At 42.4% G+C, this 13,313-nt stretch overlaps 1 protein-coding gene across 5 annotated transcripts in view; it reads right to left on the bottom strand.

Annotated features, from left to right (window-relative positions):
* Nucleotides 1–13,313, bottom strand: part of KALRN (kalirin RhoGEF kinase) — a 1,310,049-nt gene that overhangs the window by 549,620 nt on the left and 747,116 nt on the right. For 4 of the 5 annotated variants that reach the window (XM_033944399.1, XM_033944394.1, XM_033944393.1 and 1 more), the window contains 2 exons: nt 11,558–11,727; nt 9,307–9,481 (listed from right to left, as the gene is read on the bottom strand). In XM_033944399.1, coding sequence (XP_033800290.1) covers nt 9,307–9,481; nt 11,558–11,727 — 345 coding nt within the window. Of the gene's footprint in view, nt 1–9,306; nt 9,482–10,100; nt 10,204–11,557; nt 11,728–13,313 lie in introns of those variants that run through there. The other variant, XM_033944397.1, reaches the window with a different exon arrangement.

Here is a 13,313-nt window from a genome sequence, read left to right on the forward strand (position 1 = left end):
AAATGTGAGAGTGAAACAGCACATCCTGCTGGTAGGACTACAGCTGGAGGACTCCTTCTCAGCTTAGAGCAATGATCTTAAACTTGCGGACAGGGGGGCCACATGTGGCCCGCCAGGTACTATTTTGAGGCCCTCGGTATGTTTATCATAATCACAAAAGTAAAATAAAAGAGTTTCTTGATCATATTGTCTCTTTAACTTTAAATAGCAATATTATTATTAAGACTTAGCCAAAAGGAAAGATTTATAAACTATAAAGAGTTTTACCTCATGCAAAATTGTCATTTCTTTAATAAGACATTAGCTATTTTTTTCTGAGGCCCTCCAAGTACCTACAAATCCAAAATGTGGCCCTACAAAGGGTTTGAGTTTGAGACCTCTGGCTTAGAGGGAACGGTGACCAGGGCAATAAAGGGTTAAGTGACTTGCTGAGTGCCATATAGAGCCACAGTAGGAACTGAACCCAATATGCTAACCTTTAGGCTACTTCTCTACTCCCTGGGTAGTTCTGAATCAAACTTCCAACTGAGCTAGAAGGATACAGAAGGAGGAACTCTGTGGATCAAAGTTAACTCGTATTTCATCTTTTATAAAATCAATAAAACTTTTTGAACTAAAAAAAAAAAAAAAAGTTAACTCAGGAGAAAGACACAGCTGTATATTTTACCAAATGTATGGTAATGAGTTCATTTAAGTATTCAATGCAATGCAGAATGTATTCCGAGAGCATTAGCCATGTGAATAAAAAGGATTTTAAAAAAAACTTTGCAAACTCTTACTAAGTATATACTAGAGAAAAACAATAGGTTTCAATTACCGTGAAATCTTTCTTTTGTTTTTACTTTTTAGTGTACACTAACATTAAAGTGATTTAGTATGAACCAAAAATGAGAGCACACCGCTCTCTATTACTATAGAGACTGATAACCCCCCTGGTTGACTCAATCTCTTCCCCTGGCGTACAGCCGCTGTGCATCACATAGGAGGTCTGAATCTGCCCCTTACTAAATGGAGCTCCACATGCGGAAGGTTTTATGTAGTCATTTAATAACTGAAGGTGGAACTTCTATTCACCTTTTGACTTTTCATCGTTAATTAACAAATCTATTCAGTGAACTTCTTTCTCGAGGGTGCGATCTCTACTTAACTGGAGAAATATACCAGTGAATTTCATTACTGAGAAAAATGAGAAATATCCAACAGGTCAAAATCTATAATTACGGAAATAAAACATAGCCAAAGTTACAGACAAGCTGCTGGTTTTATGCGATCAATTAAGATTTTACACCTGTTCATCCAACTTGCTGTTTTAGCATGAAAAATAAGCACTCTGGTACTTATATTGGACTCAGTGGACAGCTAGTTTGACCTAGCCTGGGCACTTATGTTCTTATGACAAAAGTATACCAAATTTATTTATTACTTTTGATATACCCAGTGTTGTGTGACATTGAGTTACTAGTAATTAGTTACTGCAGTCAATTACTTTCCTGCAGTAATCAATAAAGTAGTTAAGCAGTAAAAACCATCTTGTTCCCAAACCACGGCAATCCTGCACTGAAGCCTTAGAGAATAAACTATAATGGCACTCTAACCTAACATCACCCAACCAGTAACAAGGTGCTGATCGCTACAAATGCCTTCTATCCACCATAATCTACCCAACCCCGAAATGTCCTGTCTAAATTAGATTGTAAGCTCTTCTGAGAAGGGACTGTCTATTGCAGGGGTGTCAAAGTCCCTCCTCGAGGGCTGCAATCCAGTCGGGTTTTCAGGATTTCCCCAATGACTATGCATTGGCCTCTGGAACTTCCCTACAAATCAAATTTTCTGCCATGATTTTGGGAGTCCTTCTTGATTCTTTGCTCTCTTTTAAGGATCAGATTAGCTTTGTGATCAAGAGATGTTTTTTCAATCTGCGTATGCTGAGGAAAGTCAGACATCTTTTCCATCAACAACATTTTTCCATTCTGGTACAGTCGATTATTTTATCTCATCTCGACTACTGTAATGCCCTCTATCTCGGTATTACAAAAAAATTGCCTTTCTAGATTACAATTGATCCAGAACACTGCTTCCAGATTGATTTTCAGGAAATGTAAGTTTGATAATAATAATAATAACTTTATTTTTGTATACCGCCATACCCAGAAGAGTTCTAGGCGGTTCACATTGGTTAGAACAAATTACAAGTGGTTACATGCCAAATTGATCATAGAGTTGCGAACAGCAAGGAGAAAGAAGTTACGAGTGGTTACATTCCAAATTGATCATAGATTATATGATCACCTAACACCATTATTTTATAATTTGCATTGGCTTCCTGTGTATTTTAGAGTCCAATTTAAATGTGCCTGTGTTATTTTCAAAATTCTCTTTGGCATTTTCTCTCCGTTAGTCCCTCTATCTTGGAATCTTTATAGATTCTCTTTTGCAAGGGGCGATCAACAATTTAAGCTAACTTGTCCATCTAGTAAAGGTATCAAAAGAGCCAAAGCTTTTGGTCAATCTCTGTCCTTCAAGTTTACCCAACTTTGGAATGATCTTCCACTTTTTTTTGTGAAGTTTTAGTTTTCTTTCATCCTTTTGTAAGTCTCTGAAAACCATCTTGTTCACCAAACACTTTGGTAATTAATTCCTCTCCCACTTTTGCTATATTACTATGTGCTTAATTTAATTACTGTTTTATATTTTCATTATCTTATTTAACTACTGTAAACCAAGTCAAGCTTTCTTGGATTGAAGACTCGGTATACAAAACTAAGCATTAGATTAGATTAGATTGTATACTAATAGATCTCATGCATATTCATTGGGGAAATCCTGAAAACCCGACTGGATTGCGGCCCTTGAGGAGGGACTTTGACACCCCTGGTCTATTGTATGTTAAAATGTACAGCACTGCGTATGCCTTTCAACGCTTTAGAAATAATAAATAGTAGTAGTTACTGCTACAAATGCCTTCTATCCACCTCATATCAACAGTCCAACTATGGACATTCCCTCTCCCTCTATAGCAACTGACCAAAACTCATAAACCTGGCCTCAATGTTATCGACCAATTACATAACATGCCATAAACCCAATCAGGATTAAATACCATGGCTACCATGGCTACCGACCAAATGTCTTTGCTTCAAACCTAATGCCCCCAGCCAAGAGTGTGTGCTCATCCCATCCTCCCTCACACCATTTGATGTATATACCCAACGCTTTCCTTTTTGCTGTAAATGCCCTCTGTCCTCTCCCCTCCCAGCAGTATACTGTATTTGCATGATTAACCATGTCCCTCTAAAACGTTATGAATGTATTGTTTCTTCCCTACAATATGGAATATACCACTTCCCTTACACCCCCAAGCACTGTGAATGCACTACTGTGAACCGTTCTGAGCTCCTTGCGTTCTTGTACTGTTGGATTCCAGTACGCTCTGTGTTGCAATCACTAATAAACATATTATTTTAAAAAAAGTGAAATAAATTAAAAAAATTACATTTTCACTATCCCAGTAACTTTTGAAACTATCCCAGTTACTGTAATTAATTACTTTTGAAAAGTAACTAGCACAACATGATATAACATGGCAGAGGATGAGATTAGCATGAGTTGGTCAAACCTCTTTGAAATAAACAACAAGGGATCAAGTTATGTGATATTCTCATGGGAGTTGTGTATAAGATGGATATTTTACCCCTTCACGTACCGTAAGGCTTTTACCATATGTATGTGTGGGTACTGAAAAGTTCTCAGCCCAACCAAGAAGAGAATGACATGGATATGGTTCAATCAGTGATCTGAAACAATGTCAAAAACATAGAACTTTGTTTCTGCAAATTGAAACTTAACAAAATAATATAACACTCTTTTCAGCTACAGTGGCAAAATAAAGTTTAGAATTTAGGAAGTTGTTTGATTGAGCTGAGAACTTGTAGTGTGAAGAGTTTCAGTATCTGGTAACCAGAACTGAGATTGTGATGTCATAATGCCTTATTCCACCAATAAGAGCCAACCTCATCAGTGATGTCACAATGGCTTGACTGTCCTATACTTGACTCACTTTTATTACGTATGATGGGGTGCTGAAAAGTTCTCAGCCAACCAACCAACTTCCTAAATTCTGAGCGTTATTTTGCCACTGTAGCTGAAAAGAGCGTTTTCTTATTTCATTAAGTGCAAATTTGCAGAAACAAAATTCTACGTTTTGACATTGTTTCAGATCATTGATTGAACCATATCTACGTTATTCTCTTCTTGGTTTGGCTGAGAACCTTTTCAGCCCCCCCCCCCCCACCCACCCATATTGGAACTCAATGAGCGTCGGGAGCAGCGCTGCTCCCTGCACTAGAAACTGCTGTCGCAGTTTCGTAAAAGGAGACTTATGTTGCTATGAACAGTCTATATTGCAATATTAGATCAGACTCGATTAGACCCGACACAGTAAAAATGTAATGATTTTGTCAATGATTTCAGTAATGTTTGTTTGACCTCTAGATCAGTGGTTCCCAACCCTGTCCTGGAGGACCACCAGGCTAATCGGGTTTTCAGGCTAGCCCTAATGAATATGCATGAGAGAGATTTGCATATAATGGAAGTGAGAGGCATGCAAATCTGCTCCATGCATATTCATTAGGGCTAGCCTGAAAACCCGATTGGCCTGGTGGTCCTCCAGGATAGGGTTTTGAACCACTGCTCTAGATGACTTATGTAACCTGAAGCAAGCTCTCGAGTCGAAACACAGACCATGTCTGGTCTGAGCGAGTCTGATCTAATATTGCAATATAGACTGTTTTGGATTATTATAATAAAACCCTCTCATTATTATCTCCGGTTTGATGTGTACAGTTCCATCCCCGCTTGTTTTGTTACCGATTGCTTTTCATGGGGCTTTTGTATTCTTGGTTTTTTTTGTTTGGGACTTTCGCCAGAGACATTCTTAATGGCCCTTTTAAACCACTGCTTTTATGATGAACCAAAAGTTTTCACTTTTGCAGAGAGATTTTTCCCTTAACTAAACATTGGCAATACTGTTGTGATATATGCACTGAAAATATTGTCGTTTTAAACAAATTCCTAATTAAGCCAATGTGTCTATTCGCTGTAAATGGATACAGCTGTTGAAGCCCCGATTGCAAGAGTTCAAATGGTTTTGGAATGCGACCCTGAATGAACTTTAACAGATCCATATTTGAGTTTCTCTCCATGTCTACTCCATGGTGTATCTGCAGGTCTACATATGGCAAAAAAGTTTGCTCTTGCACATAGACAGAAATGAAAAAAAAAAAAAAAGTGTCTTCCCTGCAGGTAACCTTGGCACGGTTGACCTGAGGCAGATCAACAAGAGCTCTTGAGGAAAAGCAAACTGAAGCGAGTTAAGACTCAGAAGTGTTTGCGTAAGATGTCATGAAGCAGGAACATGATTTGACAGCTGTCTTTTGTTGAAATTGAGTATGCTTCAGATTATTGCTAGTAGGTTTTGATTGCTTGAATGTAGTGATCGTGTAGATGTACACTTCTCCCTCTGTATTCATGGTTTCAGCATTCGTGGTTTCGATTATTCACGGTTTTTAGCTTGCTGGCTCCTCCCCCCAAAGTACATCAGCTTGCATAGAGAAATCGCTGATTCCAAGCGCTTTCTTCACCGTGTTTTGCCTCTCCTTCAGGAACAGGACAGGTCTCTCACCATGTTATTTGCGGTTTCACCGTATTCAAGATGGTTTTTAATAGAAAACAGCGAATAACATATGAAAAAGTTATTTGCGGTTTTTCTGTATTTGCGGTTCTGTTAATCCCCTATCACAGCGAATACGGAGGGAGAAGTGTATATGGTGTGAGGTATCTGTTTGGTTTAGGTGACCAGAAGTGCTTAAAATGAGAAAAATGGGAACAAATGCTACGTGTTGTTTTTTTTTTTGCTTTTTAGTTTTGGACATATGATCCTGCCCAACTGAGAAATGTCTACATGTGTTAGCTGTGGCTTCTGTCTGGGTTGACGAATAAAGTTTCACCTTGCCTCAGGTTAATTTGCATGCCCACCGATCACCCATAAATATTCTCAGCTTTAGCCATTAGTACTGGGGATATATTTCTGTAGGACAGAAGTGTTCCATTAAAAATAGGCACCGTTCAGCGCGATTCAAGGAAGTGTGGGTGCTGTTTAGTGAATCGCGCTGAGCGGCACCTGTTTTGGAGGCGCCCGATAAATAGGCCAGCTCAAGCACAACTAAAAGTTAGGCGGCCACGCGAGCGCTTAAACACGCTTACGAGCAGCGATTCTGTAACACAAAGCCACGCCCACGCCTAGCATGCATAGCGCCTATTTGGTTGAAGGCCGCCAAAATTTTTAGAGGCGCCTTGTTACAGAATCGCTCTTTCTTGACAGGCCCCTACGTTTCAATTATTGCCGATTAAAAAGCTTAATTGAGCTTGTTATTCAATTTAGATAGGCGCTTATCTAGTTGACTTACATTAGGCGCCGGTTACAGAATTTGGGCTATAAAGTATTCCACCATTCGTGATATGAAACTTATTATTTTTCCAATAAAGAACAATAATATGTAAGGCTAAAGCCATCATGAGATCAAATAATCTAGAATAGGTGGGACCTATAACAATATTAGGATCAGATGACCGCAATACAGTGGTACCTCGGTTTGCGAGTGTTTTGCAAGACGAGCAAAACATTCGCAAAATCGGCACCTCGGACACCGAGCATAGCTCGATTTACAAGCACCCCCCCACGATGCGGCCCCACCCCCGCCGCGATTGGGCACCCCCCCCCCCCCCCCCGCCGCTTCTTACCGTCTTCTGGGCCTGGGTACCGGCACCGGCATGTCCTGTGGGTTGGTGCCGGTGCCTGAAGATCTGCCTCCTCTTCTTGCTGGGCCTTGAGCATCTGCGCATGCTCAAGGCCTGCGAGTTCACGTTCTCTCCGACGTGAATTCGCAGGCCTTGAGCATGCGCAGATGCTCAAGGCCCAGCAAGACGAGGAGGCAGATCTTCAGGCACCAGCACCAACGCACAGATCATGCTGGTGCCGGTGCCCAAGCCCAGATAAGGTTAAGAAGCGGCGGGGGGTGCCCAATAGTGGCGGGGGGGGGTGCCCGATCGTGGCGGGGGGGGGTGCCAGATTGCGGGGGAGGAGGGTGCCGGATCGCAGGGAGGATCGCAAGGGTGGCCTTCGGGGGGAGCAATGCCGGTTCTCGTGGGAGGGGGGGGGGGAACATATCAAAGTGAGTTTCCATTATTTCCTATGGGGAAACTCGCTTTGATAAATGAGCATTTTGGATTACGAGCATGCTCCTGGAACGGATTATGCTCATAATCCAAGGTACCACTGAATAACAATTCTGTAAGTTATGGGAACAGACACAGCAAACACATTAGAAGATAGAATCCCAGATTTGAGACCAGTATTGGGTTCAATTAGTACAGAAGAAGATTGTATGTGACAACGTTCCAGGTGACTTGTTGCAAGTGGCCACATTGCCATGTCGACTCAGTCTGTGAGCGCGTAAGCCGGAAAAAGAAGGCAAGGAGATGCTGAAAGAAACCTTCACCCTGGGTGCTGTTTTGTTCAATACCTGACCTGTATCCACAAGTTACTAGACAGCTTTCTCTTTTCTTCATTTATTTTAAAAAATTATGAAGCGCTTAAATCTAAGCGATGTACAAAACATTTATATCCACAATTTCAAGCACAAACATTATAAAATGCAGTCAACAAATAAGTCAATCTTCCCCACGAATTTCCTTAATACAGAATTCTTTAAATCTAAAACAAATAAGAACCACAGGGTTAGAGAAAGGCATCCTCAAACAAATGTGTTTTTAATATTTTCTTAAAAGAAATACGATCTTTGCATGTGCCTATATCTTTTATATTATATTAGGCATCTAATATAATAAAACGCTAGGCCGCGCATGCGCACTCCCATCGCATGCGTCCGTTTTCTGTGAGCTGTAGGGCACCACAGATAGGAGTGCGCATGTGCGCGAAGCTCTCTCTCTCCCTCCCCCCGAGGTGGATGTCGGCCGCAGCGGCTGTCGGCGGCCCGAGGCGAATGTCGGCCGCAGCGGCTGCTGCCCGCCCAAAGCTCGCTCTCTCTCTTCCTCCCCCCCACCGAGGTGGATTTCGACCGCGGCGGCCCGAGTCGGATGTCGGCTGTCGGTGGCTGCAGGCCGCGGCAGCCAAACCCGGAAAGCATGAGGAAGGTATGGGGGGGAGGAAAATACTGCACAGGGAAGTGGGGTGGGAGGGAAATGCTGCAACACACGGAAATGGAGGGGCAGAAAAGGGGTTGATGGACAGGGGAACAGGTGCTGATGAACAGGGAGGGGGGCAGAAAAATGAAGATAGGCCTACTGCTGGACAGAGGGAGCAGGAAGGAGGTGATGATGGACAGGGGGAGGTAAAACAAAGGGAGAAGGGCTTCTGCTGGATAAGGTGAACAGTGATGGGGTGGTGGAGGACACAGGGGAGGTAAAAGGAAAGGAGAATGGACAGGGGGAGCAGGCAAGGGGTGGTAGTGGACAACCAAGGAAAAAAAAAAAAAAAGACAGACAGAAATACAGAAAGCGACTAAGGAGAGAGAGAAAAAAATCAAGACAGACACACATACATATATTCTAGCACCCGTTAATGTAACGGGCTATAAGACTAGTCTTTTATATTAGACAACAATCAAATGTAAAGAGCATTTATACCTTAATGACCATATGTATGAGATAACAATATACAGTACTCCCCCGATATTCGCGGGGGTTCTGTTCCAGGAACCCCCGCGAATCTTGAAAACCCCTGAATACAGTGTCAAAGCAGCTCCTGATTGGATAAGGCCCGACTTAGTGCAGGAAGAGGCGGTCGGAGCATACAGCGAGTGATTTCCTGCATTCGCCAGCGCTCCGGCTGCTCTCTCCTGCCTCTCCAGCTGTCCTCTCCTTGTCGGCGGTTCGCGGTCGGAAAATACTGCGAATGACCGGGACTGTGAACCACCGACCGCGAACGACCGGGGGAACACTGTAGATGAATGCAGTCCCTCACTGGCAGAGAGAGGTAGCTCTGTAACTGGGACTTCAGATACGTCTAAAAACCTAACACGTGATTCTAAATCAGGGACGAAACAATTCTAGATCACAAAACCTAATCTCAAACTTAAACCAGCATTCCATGGTCTACATTAATCTACAGTCATTCTTTTGGCCACAGAAGAACCGTGCAAAATCAATAATTGGAAAATCTCCAGAGGATTCGGCTGATGAGCAGTCACGAGAGCATGCAACGGTTCCCATCTCCAATACAAGCCTTACCTCAATGGTATACTGCTCGAAAATCCGTAGCTGAAGGAAAATGTCCAGTTTGATTTTCCTCTCGTGGAAAAGCTCTTCCATCTGCACCTGGGCCTCATCGAGCTGCTGCAGAACAGATTCGATGTGGCTGATGGAGCTATTGTGCGGGGTCTTATTGCTGGACACTGCAGAGTCCCTGTGGCAAAGCAGGGCCGGGTAAAAAAGGGAACATCTTAACATTAGGGTCAGCTGCAGAGGCGAAAACAAAACATGTTTCCTCTCCTATTCACAGTCTAGAAAGAGGTGACGGCAAACAGAAGAGGTTTCGTGTAGGTGTATGGAATGTTCATTCCTTAGCTTGCGGCTTCTACATTTCTTCAGCTTTCCAGAAAGTCAAAAAAACAATGTGGGCTTCCCCTTATGTGTCCTGACATTTTGACCTCTAGCCACTAACAAGGAGAAGGGAGGGGGGAGGAAAGGGAAAAGTTCATAAATCCAAATGGATCTACAGAGAAGCGGGCTTTGCTGCTCCCTTTCAATCTTCACTGGATAAGCTCATTTAAAATCTGTCAAGCCTCAGGCTGCCAGGAACAAGCTGTGCATCCTTAAAAGTGAAAGATATGCAAACGTATTCTTCGCTTCCTGTAAAGAATTATCTAACTGCGACTCAGAATCTGTGCCCTTTATGTCATCTTGTATTTCAGATTCCTTTACACACATCGTTACATTTTTACAAAAGCATGCGGCAGTATTTGTAAAAAAAAAGTAGATGCATCCTATCCTGAGCATAAGACATTTGCATTGCTAAAGCCAACCGTTTCTAATGAGGATCAAAAGGAATACAGGGGTGGCTGAAATCAGGAAGTGTTACGTGCATTTGCATCAATTGTGCAATGCATATATTTAGGGTGACCATACGTCCGGGTTTTGAAAAGCTTCCGACGTTGGGACGGCATCGGCCAACGCGGTGATGTCATGATGTCATCACGTCGCATCCGCACATGCCATCCCGACACATGAACAGGTTAAGTGGGTCAGGGTGGGGCGTGACGCGGGTGGAACTGAGCGGAACCGGGGATGTGGCCTTGGGTTCAGATTTTCCTTCAGGAACATCTGGTAACCCTACATATATCTGAAATAGCTATCCCTTACTTTTTTTTTTTTTTTTTTTAAGATTTTGACATGTTTAGTACAGTGGTACCTTGGTTTACGAGCATAATTCGTTCCAGAAGCATGCTCGTAAACCAAAATACTCGTATATCAAAGCGAGTTTCCCTATAGGAACTAAGGGAAACTCGCTTGATTCGTTCCCACCCACCCCCATCCCCCGAGGCCAGCGGTGTTGCTCTACCTCCTCCAAGAACCGGCATTGCTCCCCCAGCTCATGAAGGCCCCCCCCCCGCTCACTTCATGCCCCCCCCCATTCGTAGCGCCCCCCCCCTGCGATCCGGCACCCTCCCCCCGCGATCCAGCACCCTCCACTCATGTCGCACCCCTTCCCCGCCGCGATCCGGCATCAAAAAGGCAGCCACCCACCCAATCACATTTCTTACCCCACATTTGGCACTGGCACCGGCACCGGCACCAACACACAGGACATGTTGGTGCCGGAAGATCTGCCTCCTTCTGCGCTGGGCCTTGAGCATCTGCGCATGCTCAAGGCCCAGCGCAGGAGGAGGCAGATCTTTGGGCACCGGCACTGGCATGTCCTGTGCGTTGGTGCCGGTGCCAAATGTGGGGTAAGAAATGTGATCGGGTGGGTGGGTGGCTGCCTTTTTGATGCCGGATCGCGGCGGGGAAGGGATGCGACGCGAGCGGAGGGTGCAGGATCGTGGGGGGGGAGGGTGCCGGATCGCAGGGTGGGGGGCTCATAAATCGAGGCATGCTCGGTTTCCAAGGCGCCGATTTTGCGAATGTTTTGCTCATCTTACAAAACACTCGCAAACCGGTGCACTCGCAAACCGAGGTACCACTGTACTTGAATGTTAAATAACATAGGTAAGCAGAAATATTTGGAATAAAAGCATTTGCTTACAGTATTTTGCATAGGTTCTGGCATGCTTAGAAAAAGCAGAAAAGTTCTTCAGACCAACGGAATGAATCTAGAAACTGCTCCGCAACACAAGCTATACGTGGAACCATGGGACAATTTTTACTCTGGGGACAATTTTCAAAAGAACACAATGTCAGCCGAGCAGGTCAGCTAAATTTTTCTCTTGCAGTTTGTGTCATGTGAGAGGACACGTTTCCTGGCCTTCCAGGGAGGACTCACCTGAGCTGCTGGATGAGATCTTCACCCTCTTTAATAACATTCAGGGTGGCATCCAGGGTGGCAGTTTGCTGCTGCTGGAATTGCTTGATTAGTTCTTGGACAACGTCCACAGAGTCGGCACAGACATCTTCCAGCAGTTCCTTCTGCAGATCTTCCATCCACGTCCACAGCTAGAAACAAGGAGAGATAATAAAGCTTAAGAGGGGTTCCCTTATATTGCGTTAGGAAGCTATTTTTGCCAACTGAATGCTGAATCTAGCCTTGAACGCCAAGATTTTGATACACGCTATCATTAGATGCTAATCACAAATTATACAACTTGATAGGTACATTCGTAAGAGATGGTTTTGTCTTGAACATATGCTGCTTTATGCTATTTCAATGTGGTTTTTTGATAATTGCACTTCTATTATTTTTATCATTTTTGTTACTACAGTAGGATTGATTTAGTCACAAGAATTATAATCCTACAATGTATGCAGTTATTAGTCATGTTGTTGCAAGGTGGTTTCTGAAATTGAAGGATAGAGTTCTGGCTCTAGAGGCATCTTTTTACCTGAAATTTCCTTGTAAATGTTTGATTAAGTTACAAGATATTGAGTATGCTTTTTGGGATCCTATACAACTACAACAATTTTTAGTTGCGAGAGAATAGAAATTAGTTTGTTTCATCTAGCTGAGAATAAGAGGAGAAATTAAATTAATATCCCATAGTAAGGAATGATTCAAGGTGGTCTAGTACAAACCGAGAATTATTGCCCTTTAGTTTTCTTGAATTTATTTGATTAGAAATAGTAACATGTTCTCCCCATTGATGTGGGCTTAAAAGGAATTATGTATGTATGTTTTGATTATGTATTGCTTTGTGTGATTTTTTCCTTTTTTCCTTTGGAATTATTGGATATTGTAATGTATTCAAAACTATAATAAAAAAAAAAAAAGGAAGGTGGTTTTATTCACAATATCCCAAACATGTATAAATATGAGGCTATTATAATAAAACCTTGGATTGCAAGTAGCTTGGTTTGCAAGTGTTTTGCAAGACAAGCAAAACATTTGATTAAATTTTAACTTGATATGCAAGCAAAGTCTTGCAATACGAGTACATACAGTCTACACACATCAAAACTGAGCCGATGATTCTTCTCTCTCTGACGCTGCAAGAGGGTAGTGACTGTTCTAAACGAACAAGGTCTTGCGATACGAGCACGTATAGTATTTTGTACTAAAGTGTTTGGGTTGTGGAACAAATTGTCTGAGTTTCCATTATTTCCTATGGGGAAATTTGCTTTGATATACGAGTGCTTTGGATTACAAGCATGCTTCTGGAACGAATTATGCTCGCAAACCAAGGATTTACTATATTATTATTGTGATTTTTATAGGTTCAGTGTGTATGATGATTTTACTATTTGAAAGTAAAACAATATGATTGTTTATGTTTGAATGATTTTATATTTGAGTGTAAAATGAATATATATATATATATTTATTTTAGCTATGTTTTATATTTGTTTGTGCATTATTTTAGACCCCCTGATGCAGGCCTTTGGCTGAAACACTGGCAGTGTCCGGTCTTTGTAAATAAAGAACATTTGAGTCTCAGTTCTGCAGGCCTTTGTACTCCTTCTTAGGTTGGCTGTTTACACAGTAAAATGCATTCCAGATGTGCGCATTTGTACAAAAAAATGCAATGGGCACTCCTCTAAAAAAAAATAAATAGCTAAGATTTGACAAAAATCATCTTCTAGTCCAA

This window comes from Geotrypetes seraphini, chromosome 5 (assembly GCF_902459505.1).
Source record: "Geotrypetes seraphini chromosome 5, aGeoSer1.1, whole genome shotgun sequence".
NCBI classification, from domain to species: Eukaryota; Metazoa; Chordata; class Amphibia; order Gymnophiona; family Dermophiidae; genus Geotrypetes; species Geotrypetes seraphini.